The sequence below is a fragment of the Anomaloglossus baeobatrachus genome, chromosome 3 (assembly GCF_048569485.1).
Source record: "Anomaloglossus baeobatrachus isolate aAnoBae1 chromosome 3, aAnoBae1.hap1, whole genome shotgun sequence".
In the NCBI taxonomy this organism is placed as follows: Eukaryota; Metazoa; Chordata; class Amphibia; order Anura; family Aromobatidae; genus Anomaloglossus; species Anomaloglossus baeobatrachus.
Window position 1 is genome coordinate 492,445,660 of NC_134355.1, and position 15,499 is coordinate 492,461,158.

Consider the following 15,499-nt stretch of genomic DNA (forward strand, 5'->3'; position numbering starts at 1 on the left):
TCTGTACAGCACAAGCGATCGGACAGATTTCAAGTCCCCTAAGGAGACTAATGAAAACAATAAAAAAGTTTAAAAAAGGTTTTTAAAAATGTGAAAATCCTCCCCCTTTTTGCCCCATTGAAAAGAAAACAATTAAAAAAAATACATATTTCAAATTGCTCCATTCAGAAATGCCCAATCTATCAAAATATAAAATAAATTAATCTGATGCGCAAACAGCGTAACGGAAAAAATTGAAAGCTCCAGAATTACATTATTTTTCTGCTGCAACATCGCAATAAAATTCAATTAAAAGCAATCAAAACATCACATCTACCCGAAAATGGTATATGTAAAAACGTCAGCTTAGAGCATAAAAAAAGAGTCCACCACACAGCCCCAGATCCTGAAAAATGAGAGCATTTACAGGTCTTGGAAAATGACGAAAAAAGTGTATTTTTTTAAATAAATTTGTGATTTTTTTTGGGCATTTAAATAAACAGAAAACTATACATGTTTGGTTTCTATGAACTGGTACTGCCGAGTCAGTTTTACCATATAGTGAACATGGTAAATAAAAAAACACATGTGGAATTGTACTTCTTTGTAATTTCACTGCACGTGGAATTTTGTTCCCGTTTTGCAGTACACTATATAATAAAATTAATGGTTTCATTCAAAAGTCCCACAAAAAGCAAACCCTCATACACATATGTTGACGGAAAAATAAAAAATTATGATCCTTGAAAAAAAGAGGAGAATAAAACAAAAAATGGAAAATCGCCAGGTGCTGAAGGGGTCAAAGAAGATATTTATGATTGTAGCATTGATGGTTTACCCTTTAGGACAGACCATCAACACCTTTTATAAAGGGGTCGAACTTTTACTGCTCTTCCCAATCAGGAAAAGGGAGCCACAATACTACAAAATACATGGATCTGTGACAATGGGGGACAATCTCCAAGTATCAAATTCAGCAGCTGAACAGTGGGGTTGTGGGAATTGAATCCCAACATAAGCCATCAATATTAACATTTCAAGAAATCTTTTTAAATTATGCTTAAATTCAGATTTATACTATTTTTCTACTTGTGAAGCATCAGACCTGGGGTAATTAATGGCTATGTTCACACATGGCAGATTTGCTACAAGGCTACTTCAAATTAAAGAATTCACACCATACACTTGTGAACTTTGGAAAATTGCAGCACATTTGCCCCGTTCATTCTTAAAATGGAGGCAATTTAAAGGGGTTTTCTGGATTGCGAAAATAGAGACCAGTGTGGATCCACTTCATGGCACCCTGGTGATCAAGTTTGAAGGTGCTGCATCTGTTGATCATCGATAACCCTTTAAGAATAATGGATGACAGGCACTGATGAAAGATTGTGCCCCCAATGATCAAATATGTCTTAAAGGATTTATCCACTACTCAGATGGCTCCTTCTCAATTAGCAATTTTTTCCCTGGTAAAATTAACAACACTTATAGTACGGTAAGACAGAAAGGCAGCACTCACCGGAGTTGAAGGCACGGTGCATTTATTCGGAGTAACGGTGCTCTTACACGTGGTAGGACAGTTATATAGGCGGGGAGGTGAGGTGGGCTAAGACATCGGACGACGGGCGAAACGGCCCGTCATCTGATGTCTTAGCCCCCCTCACCTCCCCGCCTATGTACCTGTCCTACCATGTGTAAGAGCACCGTTACTCCGAATAAATGCACCGTGCCTTTAACTCCGGTGAGTGCTGCCTTCCTGTCATACCCTACTATATTTGGACTTCATTTTGTTGAAGTGCACCTGGAAAAAGACGATGCTGTGTGCTCCTATAACAGCTCCTCACAGAGATCAGCAGTGTCCTGTTATCTCTTCTTTTTGAATTAACAACAATTATACTCACTACCGGTGCTGGCACCATTCTAGCAGTGTTGTCACTTGTTCTCCCAGCGCTCAAGTGATTTATTTTTTTTGTGGATTATTATATAATCCCCTTTTTTATTTTTTCTGTTTTTATTATTTTTGGCCTTGTCTGTGGTATATATTTTTCTAATAAATTCAAATGTTTTAATTATGGGGGTGTACTACTGTTTTATGTGCAGTGGTATATTTCCCTTACATGTTTTCCCCATGCAGGGTATTAGTAGCACCCCGATAGACTACTATTTTGCTGTGCCCACGATCCTATCACATTATCATCAATAGTTTGTAGCATCACGTGAGCCCTGTGCCCAATGAGCCCTAGCTTAGGATGTATGAAACATCAAGAGGATATGAGTGGCCAGTCTCATTTCTGACTTCATATTGATATTCCTTTTGTCCTTACGCGAGCAGAGTGAAGCCAGCGCTGCTTGGGCGCAGGGCTTGTATGAAGTAATAACATCACATAGGCACCAGGAGAGCGAGTGCCAACACCACTGGAACGGCGCCAACACCTGCGATGAGTAGAAGTCTTGCTATTTTACCGGGGGGCAAACATAGTGATTGAGAAGGGGTTGTCCAAGTAGTGGACACAACCCCTTTGACATTTTGCAGTGGTAATCCACTTTTATAGGTAGATGTTTACCCCATACATAGATGGCGTAAATCAGTGCAAATCCTATATTACATGCATAATTGGGACTGAATTGTTATATCATAATGTTTTTTTCTCTTTTTCTTTGTCTTCTTATTATTGATTCTTATGATGTAAAGGAAAATATGAATAAACCTTCTTGTACTTTCTAAAAAAAAAATTTGATAACAAAAAAAACATTCTCTTTCACCTGAGATATATATATATATATATATATATATATATATATATATATATATATATATATATATATATATATATATATATATATATATATATATAATATGTTAGAAGGGCTGTTAATGTGAATGTAAAAGTACATATAGTGTTCTTATACAACATAATACTATTCACAAATCTCAGTGTCCCATTCTGTTGACCCTAATTTCATTTTTTTTGCTTGTGTACAGAACAAATGTCAGTATTAGGATGATATCAGAGGGCTGTTCCCACCATAGACAAGACTAAGTGGCAATTATTTGAATTTCATGGTTGACATTTTAACATTAATAGAATAGAACAAGTCAGCTTGAGGGTGTCTGTGAACACATTCACTAACAGCACAATCCACTCATTGCTAAATTATAGATGTTCGCTCGCGAAGAAGGAAACACTCATATGAGTTCTCAGATGTGATAATAATTACATGGTCCTAATGTTATTCCGTGTTTCCATTGTTATAATTATTCCCAGATGTAACACACATTTGTTTTGTTAACATTTTTATGATAGAAGCCATTGATGTACTAATATTACATGCAGTACGGTGTCAGACAGACAATAAAATGGTAAATCGTTGTGTCAAGCATCCAGGGTTTTGTTAATGGTACGTGACACGGAGTTCATGTGTGTAATGCTATAAGAATATGGGGATCCAGTTATTTCCATTTAAAAGCAACATTAAAATGAAGTCTAGCTGCTTCTTAAATGCTGCTTGAGCTCCTCTATGGCTTCAGGTCAATGTCCTTTTTCTACAGCTACAAACGACAACTTGTTCTGTTTTTTGCTTAATTTTTTAGAAATAGATAACAAAACAATAAAAGTCATTGTCTCATCTTATTAAATGGGTGAAAGTGCTTTTAAAAATAAGCAATTTGTCATTTACGTCTTTTTATTAAAAATCCTTTTCATTTTCAATAACATAGGACATTTTTATTTTATAGTGTACTGCTCATTGCCAAGGTTACTAAACAGCTCAAAAGTGGCCGATTTCCTAGACAAGGACGCGTGATTTGCAAACTGATTTACAACCATCAACTCTGCCCTCTCCTTAAAATTGCACATCCAAGTTCTTGCCATCTTTTGCCGCCTCCAACTCAAAAATATTTCCAGAATTCATCCTTAGCTCAACCTTTAAGGCTGCTTTACACGCAGCGACATCGCTAGCAATGTCGCTCGTGAAAGCACCCGCCCCGTCGTTTGTGCGTCACGGGCAAATCGCTGCCCGTGGCGAACAATATCGCTAGTACCCATCACACGAACTTACCTGCCTAACAACGTCGCTGTGGCCGGCGAACTGCCTCTTTACGAAGGGGGCAATTTGTGCGGCGTCACAGCGACGTCACATAGCAGGCGTCCAATAGAAGCAGAGGGGCGGAGAGCAGCCGAATGAAAGTCACGCCCACTAGGTACGGTGTTGTTCGCCTTTCCTGGGGTGTCACTCGTAGCGATGTGTGCTGCCTCAGGAACGACGAACAACCTGCGTCCTGCACCATCAACGATATTTGGGATTTGAACGATGTGTCAACGATCAACGATTAGGTAAGTATTTTTGATAGTTAGCGGTTGCTCGTACGTGTCACACGCAACGACGTCGCTAACGAGGCCGGATGTGCGTCACGAATTCCGTGACCCCAGCTACATCTCGTTAGTGATGTTGTTGCATGTAAAGCCCCCTTTAGTCTATTAAATTGTTAATATATGCCCTTATCATCTACCTCCTTGACTATTGCAATATCCTCCTCTGTTTTTGCTTTCAGTATTGTAGAGTCCACTTTTCAGGCCAGTGACTTGGCTAGACTTCTCTTCTCCAGAAGGTTAGCCTTCTGGAGCACACCACCTTCAGGCAAACAGGTACCCATAAGGTTTAGTGGCAGTATCCGTGATATTGCTTAGATGATGCTTCTATACAGTTAAAGTTGTTATCTAGTACTTTATTACTGATGGACTATTTTTTGCAGAGTTCAGTAATTAGTCATAAAAATCAGATTAGTTCAACACTCCCCAACAATCATCTTTAAGGATTTTGTGTGGTGGCTGGAAGTGAACAGTTTACAGACAGAGTAACACATCTCTGTATGCTGTGTAGTTGTTGTCAGGTATTGACACAACTCCAGATGAAGTGAATGGTAGCAGAGCTACAGGTCTTGAGAACGGCTACTACATTGTGTGCACTGCTGATCATTCAGCTGCCAAGTGTCAAACCACTACCAATGTGATATGGATGACGTTTCTTAAGAATAAATATAAAAATAGCAGCAAAAAGAGGAATAAATATCCTCCAAAAATTAAGCATTACTTACAGCAAAGATAGGGCTGCAGTTGTACATTGCCCAGGCCAAAAACTAGTACTCTAGCAGGATGCAGCTAAGCCCCCACTAAGTGGAGGCATCATAGGTGCAGGAGGAAAAAAATTACACACATGTGACGCCCTGGTAAAGCCAGGTAGTCACAAACAGTTCACATCCTCCTTGTTACCATCACAACCCACACTTGGGCATAACACACAGCCATAAAACCCTAGCCACCCCCTAATGATAATAAGGACACACCAGTGGGCGGGATCAGGTGGATGAGAATGCCCACCTAGGGGTCCTGAGGTGTCAGGGGCGCGAACCAGACAGTTGAGTCTTAAGTTGAGTCTTGAGTTGAGTTTTGGAAGTGGAAGTGGAGCACACATTGATCAGTGTAGTCAGGGGTAGTGGCCCGTGGACTAGCTGGCTAGGTGGCAGACGGTGAGCAGAGCCACAGGCGACGGAGATCCGGTCGCGGGAGACCTAAAGTGGACTGGGGCAGGGTTGTAGCCCGCCGGTACCGACAGCGGGAATCCGGTCCAGAGGCCGTGCACAGTCAGGGTGCCTGGACCCTAGGGTCAGGAAGGTTGCAAGCCCCTCTCCAATTAACCAGCCGGGGACAAGGTTCCAGACTGTCCCAATTTACTGCCCAGATAGAGCGAAACGGAAGCCCAACGTGGGGGATAGGGTGTCCGCCAAGAACTCACTGAAATCCCAAGGATCAGCTTTCGCGGGCCACAGCTCCCAACACAAATAGAACCGGGAGTGGACTTTTCTGTTCCATAAAAAGTCGTCCAAAAGAGAAGGAAACACAAAGTGCAGGAGGAAGGGTTATCGGCTCATCAACCTGGGTGCGGGACCCGAATGCACCCTCCAAAGGCAGCCGGCCACTGGCAACTTGGTTTACTACTGGACTTGTGTGAAATTATTGAACTGTGAGTACACCACTGTCCCCCGGTCCGGTCCGGCGCGCCACCACCAGCAGCCATCTCTCCCGTGTTCGACCCCTGGGCCCCGGGACTACACCTCCCCTACCCGTGGATGGGATCCCACCTTGCTGCCCTGATCCATCAGCCCCGGGCGCCCACCTACAAGGCAGCAGCGGTGCCAACATCCTTCACCGCAACCCACGGGTGGCGTCACAGACAACCTTCCTTGTAAATATCCCCTTTCCAACGGTTGTGAGAACTGCAGCCGTGCGAGCCCGGGTCCGGTCACCACTCGAGCCGCTGCAGCAAACCCGGATCCAAGCAGGCCCCCCGAGAGAAAAGCGGCCCCCGCCCGCAACACACACACTTCCAAAAAGTGTAGGGGGCAATTGCTGGATGATAAAGCTGCACACTGATGGCTTGCATAGAGCGCTGTTCACACATGCTACTACTACGACTACTAAAGTTCAAAAATGTAATCTCCAGGTGTTTGCAAATGTTAGCATGTACTGACTACATAACCATTTAAGTTTCCTAAAACCTGAGGGGCTGTTTAAGGTACAAGATGGAGTAATTCATTTATACTGTACATGCAGTGTACTGATCACCAATGTTTCAACACTTCATACATGAGTCTGATTATATCCATCCAAATTACACCTCCATTACGCTCTTTTTAAGGTACAGTGTGTTTATTTTATTAGAAGGAAAAGTTTTCGACCACTTGCTCCTGAAAAGAACAGTCTTCTCTTAGGTTTTGTGCTGGGCCTACCTGAATGTAATTTACATCTATTACTCTATTAAAACATAATGCTCTGTGCTGTATATGCTGTATAGGCTTATCCAAAACTATACATATTAATAAATCAGATCAGTAATATATCATACAGCAAAGGCATTCCAAGTAAACAGTGAGATAAAAAGCTTCCTGCGAGTGGTAGATTATGAACGTTGATGTTAATTGCGGAATGTGATCACTTAGGGTGAACTCAGGTATACCTAAGCGTGCACCATGCTGTGTCCTGATAACTGTGGAGTCAGAAGGAGGTAAAGTATAATTGAGGTAACGGAAGACCTTTCTTTGCTGATTTAGTATTTAACATTCTCTTCATTTCCAATTTAGGTAATAACTACTGGAGACCAGAAAGCAGCTTAAGTGTATATGCAGATGATGCCGTAGTCAAAGATCTAGTGGAAAATGCATGGTCTGAGTCCAATGATCATATCCTAGAGCACAGCCTTACTGCTAGAAATGTCACCCACACAACGACCAGTGAGTATTGAAACAAATTAAACACTATTAATGCACAACTCCAGTGTTTTGTTTTTCAGCGCTGGAGTCACACTTTATATATAAATCCCCTGCTTACACTACAGAATTTTTTTATGCCGTGACGGGCCCATGGCACCATCTTGTGACTAATTTCTGACTGTCCGGATGCCACAAAATACGTCAGAAGCTTCCGATGCATCTCTATGAGAGTCAGAATGAGACCAGAACGAGGCTCTCGTAAACGTATTTTGAGTTGTGACCTACGGCTGCTTCATGAAACACTGGAGCTGCCGGCAGGTCACAAATCGCCAGACACTGACTGGAATAGCAGACAATGAAGCCACTGGAAGCTGAGTATAATACAGGGGTAGGCAACTTAGATTTGAAGCACCACTCCGGTGTGGCAATAAAAAAAACCACTGGAGTGGAACCTTAAGATTTATATTTATATATATATATATATTTATTTATTTTTATAAATTGTAGACTCAAATACAATCTGTAAATTGTGTAATTAAGATCTGTTATGTAAAATGCATATATTGCAAATGTATTTCTTTTTCCATACTATATCTTCTACTGTTGTACACACAGAAGTCCCGCATTCAATGTATATTGTTCGAATATTTTCACATTGTGATTTTGCTTACATAATATCTGGAACCAAATAATCCTATACTACGATTACAGTTTTCCCACCCTAGTAAATATAAGCACTGCATTTTACCATTACTGTAATATATTAGGGTACCATTTAGGCCAAGCTGAAAAGCAGGGATCACAATATAATCTAATGGTGTAATGTCACACAATGCCCATAAAATCCTATGGAGCCTGGTTCTGAGAATAAAGGCCACTTTCCACGCTGCAATATCGTTACCGATATCGCTAGCGAGCGTTCCCGCCCCCGTCGGTTGTGCGTCACGGGCAAATCACCAGACAGATTCCCGTTAAAATGTAACTGCATTTTTATGTCTTTCTATAATAAGCCGTCATGTACAAGAGGAATAAACTATTTCTCCCCATTGTATGACTTCTATCCTGCAATTTTAGCAGTTATTTCCCCCTCAGCAGTTTCTCATTGTGCCTCCCTTCATTTGATCCCTTACTGCAGACAAATTTGTAGACAGATTTGAGCAGTTTTTGACAGTTAATGATCAGTGCAGGAAACAAAAAGGGACTAATCAATGGGGACAAAGGAATTTAATATTTCTTTACAAAGTATATTACCTTCACTTCTATTGATTTGTAGAAAAAAAAGTGTAGTTACTACTTCAATGTCTTTTTTCTTTATTCCCTAGAATTGGTAAAAATGTGTATGCATTTGACCTTTTGCCTCCCCTATGTCATTTTGGGGCTAATATCACTTTGGAGCCCGCCTTTGACCCAGCGGTCCCTAGGGCACTCTTTTCTAATGACTTTTTAGGTAATACCAGTAGTGGTAAAAGTCTAAAGGGTGCTTTACACGCTGCGACATCACTAGCGATCCCGTTAGCGATGTAACACGCCAGATCACAGATAAGATTTGCCGAGATCGCACATGTGACCGGCCCTACAAAAATGACCTATGTGCGATCTCGGCAAATCTTATCTGCGATCTGGCGTGTCACATCACTAACGGGATCGCTAGCGATGTCACAGCTTGTAAAGCATTCTTTTAGCGTGGAATTTGGTCAATTTAATTACGCCCATCTAGAATATAAACATGGAAATTCATACCTTTGTCTATGACAATGAGTTATTAGCATTTTATCAATTAAAGTCTGGTCTTAATACATTAGGTTATATTTTTCCTGTCCGAATATTAAAATAACTTGGTTTTCCCCAGCGCGTCATTATAAATGCTAGACTTGTACAATAAAAATGTTTTCTTTTATTGAATGCCTGTTTTGATACATACCTGTGGCTGTTATTGCAGAACTAATTACATTTCATACGCCTATAAAATTTACCCGTTTTGCATTAATATTTATAAGGAGCTGTGATGAGTTTTCAGACAGTCCTCACCATGGTTTATAGACTCCTTATTTTCCATTTCAAGGCTGACCTTTGGAAATACTCAAGTGTAATAATTTTTATACCTCTGTATACAAAGCACATAATCAGTACAATGCATTTATATATATCTAGAACGCCAGATGAGTGAATCATATTACTCTTTCATTTTGAATTAGCAGAATCCAAAGTCCTTAGGCTAGATGAAGAATAAAACTTCTACATCTACTTTCTTTCATGACTTTACTATAGACGCGTCTCAAGGGCTCATTTCTGTATTTAAGGAACCCTCATGGCTTGTTACCAACATGGGTGACAATTTAACTAAGCCAAAAAACACACATTTCCCTGAATGTATTCAGTAAGGTTCAGGCCCTTCATTAATCCTTTTGTGAGAACAGCAACCACTGCGTTTTATGTTCTGCAGGCTGTGCGCAGCAAGGCCCTTGTTATATTTAGACCCTTCACATCTCTGCTGGTTGTGTTGTGTTCTGTTTGTATACTTAATGTGACATCAAGCCAGGAAAATTAATGTTTTCATTCTTGTCTTCCTGCAAAATTCCATGTTTCACCTGAATGCCACACAGCTTAGGTAAAACAAAAGCTGGTCGGATGCCATGTGTGGACGTATGCTACAATGGCTGGGACTGCATGAAACAGAAATGAAACCGTCTTTGGTTGGGTTTTTATTTTTCTCTCTCTTGTAGATATTTGTAATATAATGATTTTTAGGTATTTGGCCTTTTTGAGCTCATGTGCTAAACTAAGTGCTTCTTTTCCTAGGTATGTGACTTACCCAAGAATAAACAGCCACGATAATGATAAACTAAGTCTCAAATATTACGCTCATTAGTACTGGAAATATGTAGACATTGACAAGCTCTAACTCATGAACTTTTACTTCCGATAACATCAAATTGACTGAATGCTATGATTTTAAGCCAAAAGTGCAGAATATGAGGTTTGACCAGTGCATTAGGCTGGATGCAAATGTAACTTTCACCATTTCTAAGATACCTTAATTCTCATACTATGCACACAAATTGCTGTTCTTTTGAACCTTAATGTGTTATATGTCGGATAAACTAAATGATCAGATGTGACCAAAATTTGTATGACTATTACATTCATCCGGCCGTATGTGCAGAAATCCATGCTCCTGCACCAGAAACAACCGCATTAACATGCATATAATAGATTTTCTGTTACAATATTGTTTGCAGCAATTTCTGCCTCATGTAAATATACCTTAACAGTAGCAACTTACATACAGACTGATCAGCTGTTGTATTAAAACCACCGACCGGCCTGATAAGACCCCCCTCTTCCGACAAGCCTACAACCTGCCGTAACCCTCAGTCTGATATAGCACCGCAAGACCATCTCTACACTCACCTACTGTATCACCCATCGCTTGTAGACTTTGAACCTTCGCGGCAGGGACCTCTCTCCTCCTGTACCTGTCTGTGCCTTGTATTGTTTATGATTATTCTACTTGTCCATGTTATGTATACCTTTTTCACATGTAAAGCTCCATGGAATAAATGCCACTATAATAATAACTAATAATAATATTATGTAGGTCTTTCTTGTGCCACTGCTTCACATATAGAGGCATGGACTCCACAAGACCTCTAAGGTGTCCTATGCTTTCTGAAAGCAGAACATTAGCCAGAGCATCACATTACTTTGTTGGTTCGCTTTATTCTTAATAATACATTTCAATGCCATCCCTTCCCCGGATAAGTGGCATACTCGCACCTGGCTGTCCATATAAAATAAACAATTCATTAGACCTAGTTACAAGGGACATTCATTAAAGATTTCCCCTGACCCATTTCTATTTATCGCAGAAGACTGAAACTTCACGTGTAATGATATAAGTCTCTATAGGTTACGTACCAATTTGCAACTCTGAACTGATAACGGTCTTTCTTTTGCAGGGGCTGAAGTGGTGTGAGGTATAATAACTGAGACAATGGAATACAGAGCAGTCATTAAGGAAAGGTGTGAACAGCAGGGGAACCCAGCGAGTGTATACGTTATGCATATGAGGATGGTCGTGGATGATTGTTTTCCACAGACCCCACATTAATCTTGACATTTTGGGCTAGGTGGCAATGGTTATTCTGCGATTTTACAAAATGGCAGCCTCCACTCCCTGGATGGAGAGGTCATCAATAGCGGAATGGGGTCACCCTGGAATTGGAGCCGTTTCCATCGAAGTTTGACCACATTTAAAATGACGATGCCAGTTCTTGACTACAACATATGATGGGGTATTGTCACCATAAACCTTTCATCTCATCGAACATCTCCCTTGGTGTGCAGCCTTTGAAGCAAAGGACCATGATGACTGCTCTGTATTCCATTGGGTCCATTATCACACCTCACACCACTTCAGCACCTGTAAAAGAAAGACAGTTATAAGTTCAGAGTTGCAAATTATAGAGACTTATATCATTACGCATGTGCAGTTTCAGCTTCCTACAATAAATAGGAGTGGGTCAGGGGAAATCTTTAATGAACGCCCTTCGTACCTTTGTTCATTCCTCCATGGTCCAGTCCTTAAGCTCTCATTTTAGACACTTTCAGTGGTCGACAAAACTCCAATTGAGCTCTGTCCGGTTTGCTTCTACAGAGCTCCGTGCACAGGACACTACAATGTGCTATGTGTTCTGACCTGTTTCATAGCCTGCAGTACCTTTTTTTTTTTACCAGTTTGTAGTACAGTAGCTCTACTGTGAGATTGGAAATGATGGATTAGCCTTTGTTTCCCATTTCCATAATTGAGCCTTGGACGGACATGACCCTGAGGCTTATTTATATATCCTTACCCCACTTCTGCTAGGCACAAGACACCTCATATTAAGAAGACCATACATGAGCTGCTGACCCAGTTGTCTACCCATTACAATTGGGGTCTCAACAGAGTCTTTCATATCCTTAACATTGCCAATTATTCCTGTCTCCAGCACATCAACTTTAACCCCTTTTTAACATCCGCAGTACATGTATTGCAGTTGTTATGTGCATGTGTATGGAATAGGCTCAAGAGTGGATGTATAAAAGATATTCACAGAGTCTGCAAGAAAACTGACCGTTGGTGTGTTCTTAATAAAGTGCATACAGCTTACTAATGTGTTTGTTTTTGCAAAGGCACTTTGCTCTTTAACCGTCCACAGCAGACCTAGGTGCTGACAACTCTACTTCTGGCTGGTGGTTGTCATAGAAGAAAGATTTGTGAGTCAGTAGGTCATTCGTGATGTGTTTATGGTTATGTATCAGCCATCAAAGAGAAGCAGCCCCCTTCTCTGATGAGGCCGATACATAGGAGGGCTGGCTTAAAAATTTAAGAAGTCAGCAGCACCTTCACACAGCACTGATTACCATGAAAATGTCTTCAAGGTCGAGCATAAAGGCCCCGTCACACACAACGAGATCGCTAACGAGATTGTTGCTGAGTCACAGTTTCTGTGACGTAGCAACGATCTCACTAGCGCTCTCGTTATGTGTGACACCTACCAGTGATCAGGCCCCTGCTGTGAGATCGCTAGCCGTTGCCGAATGGTCCGGATCATTTTCTTCAAAGGCGATGTCCTGCTGGGCAGGAAGCATCGCTGTGTTTGATGCCTACCAACGACCTCCTAACAGGGTCCCAATGCCCACCGAGATCATTATACAGCTTGCTCATCATTACTGCGCCGTTGGTAAGGTCTGACTGTGTGACATCTCACCAGCGACCTCCCAGCAACTTACTAGCGATCCTTATCAAGTCGTATCGTGTCAGGATTGCTGGTAAGTCGTTGTGTGTGACTGGGCCTTAAGGCAGGTGTAGAGTCTGCAGGATTTTGGACTGAATCTAATATCTGGAAGTAGTCAGCTATGTAAGTACAATCATTATAGTAGTTGTGTTTTTTCTATTAAGAACTAATTGAAAGATGGTAAATGGGTGGCTATCTCCTGAACATCTATCCACAGTCTTTGTGTGGTGTTAAACTATATGCTACTATAAACTAAGGAGACCTAAATAAGCCCAATAAAATCGCAATCTTCAAAATTCATCAACAAATATCAAACATGACTAAAACTTGCAATAAAAAATAGTGTAGTCCATAAGTCAGTACCTCATAGTACAAAGCCGAATTTTTTTCCACATAGGTTTTTTTCATATGCATTTTCTACAATTTAAACCACTTTTTGGTTATGGTTTCATTACACTTGCTGAGTTGTGTGGCCGCTGGGCCGTCTGCGCTTTGTGCAGATATATTGTTCTGTGTACTGTTGTCTTCCGTTCTGCTTTGGGCTTTGTATTGTCTGGCATTGACTACTCTGCCACACTCTCTTTTTTATTGGTTGTTTTTAGTTATTTTTGTTGATGAAATGTGGTATTTTATTTGGCTTTTTGTTTCTACTCCTTATATCGGTTTCTTTACATGGTGTTCCAGCTCTGCCCCCATCACTCAGAGATAAGCTATAATACCAGACACAAACCCTTGCCTTGGTGCATCATTGTTTCTTAATGTAAGCAGCCATGATTTTTTTTTTTCACTTTCTGTACAATTTAGTGTCCCTGAAACATGTATCTGTATAGAATTAGGAACTTGGATAAAGAACAGGATGAATCAATTTGTTTTTTTTTCTTTCATTTTAGAGGAAAGGGCTCTTTATAGGGTGCTGTCATTCAATATACAATAGGACTTGTGGATTTACATATAAATGTGCAAACAACATTTCCACTTTCCATCTAGACCAGAACAAGGTTATTTTTGCAAGAGGTTTTGTTTCTTTCGCATTATATAGAAGCTTCCTCTTTGATTTCATTTTAATCTGCATTTATTGTGCACCTTCATTATTGCGGTTTGGCTGACATCCATCACTTCCTACACATGTTAATATAAAGTTAATATCATTTTAATGTGTTGTTTTATTCACTGATTTCCTGTCCTCTGTGTGTTTAGGCTCCTCTTGGGTCTTAGTTTTCTTCCTAGACATTCCTCTCCTTCATATTTTATTATTAAAAATATTCCCCAATGCAATCCACATGATGAAAACTATGCAACCTCCAGCTCCCATGGCACTTATCCACAGACAAGGGAAGGCTGCTTTACACGTTCAGCAATGGGTGCTGGATTTTTTCGCAGAGTGCTAATGATGTAGCATACACATAGGAGTTGTTTAGTTTAGAGTACATGCAGAGTTTGCTAATATTTGGTATGCCGACTGTCTGCTCTTGTAGGCAGTTTTGAGCTCTGTTACTTTGGGATATCCGAATTGCTTTTCCTCGTGCAATACTACATGTATGTCTACTTGTATTAAAGTGCACACTGAGTTTATATCATGGTGTACTGTATAAATGCCGAATGTTCACCAAGGATTGATAAACTATTTTGAAATAATTGTCACGGATCAGGTAGAGAATATAGGGGATAGGGGCTCCTCAGACTAGGGGGACCCTAGCTATACCTAATCCCAGAATTACCTCTAAAGGTGAGAATGTCTGGGTCACCACCCTGGCCTTGCCCCTGATCAGCCCTGATCTAATACCCCCACTCCCAACACCCCTGGGGAGGTCTGGGACCATATCAAAAACGCAATCACAGAGCACACTCACACGGGGGTATAACACTTAAGTAAAGGCAGACAACAGAAGGATAAACAACCAACAGAAGCAGCCAAACACCAGGCAGCCAACAACACGGCTCCAACAGCAGGATCTGCTACCGCCCTGACTCCTTGGCTGATCAGCATAGAATGACTCTATATCCGGCATCACATGACAGATCATGTGAGTATTTAAAGAGGAGGGGGGTTGTCAGAAACCGTCTGCAGCCGAGATCAAAACGTTTGCAACAACCTGCAAGGAAAAAATGTGATTAAACCTTGCAGTGCCAAAAGAAAGAAAATACATTTAATATGCAGAGCCTGAAAACTACATGTAAGGCTCAGATCACAAAACCATCACCATTCTCTCAAGGGTAAGAGAGACTCATGACAGTACCCCCCTTTCTACGAGCGGCCTCAGGACCATCAAACTGGACTCAACCAGAAACGACCAATGGAAAGGACGCACCAACTCATTTGCATTCCCCTCCATTCACACCTGTCCCTCAAGGTTCACAGAAACGTAAAGTGGTGGTAGTAAAGCCGGCTCCTGAGACGCAACCTATCTCCTGAGTGACGACCTGTGGAAGATGTTATACAACTTCAACAGTGGGGCTAGCTCCAGCCGAAAAC

General features: G+C 41.0%; 1 protein-coding gene across 6 annotated transcripts in view; it reads left to right on the top strand.

Moving 5' to 3' along the window:
* The window catches only part of ZBBX (zinc finger B-box domain containing), a 341,437-nt gene that overhangs the window by 285,263 nt on the left and 40,675 nt on the right, over positions 1 to 15,499 (top strand). For 5 of the 6 annotated variants that reach the window (XM_075338565.1, XM_075338563.1, XM_075338568.1 and 2 more), the window contains one exon: positions 7,118 to 7,267. The exons of the other annotated variant lie outside the window; for it this stretch is intronic. In XM_075338565.1, the coding sequence (XP_075194680.1) occupies positions 7,118 to 7,267 (150 nt within the window). The remainder of the gene's footprint in view (positions 1 to 7,117; positions 7,268 to 15,499) is intronic. 6 annotated transcript variants of the gene reach the window in all.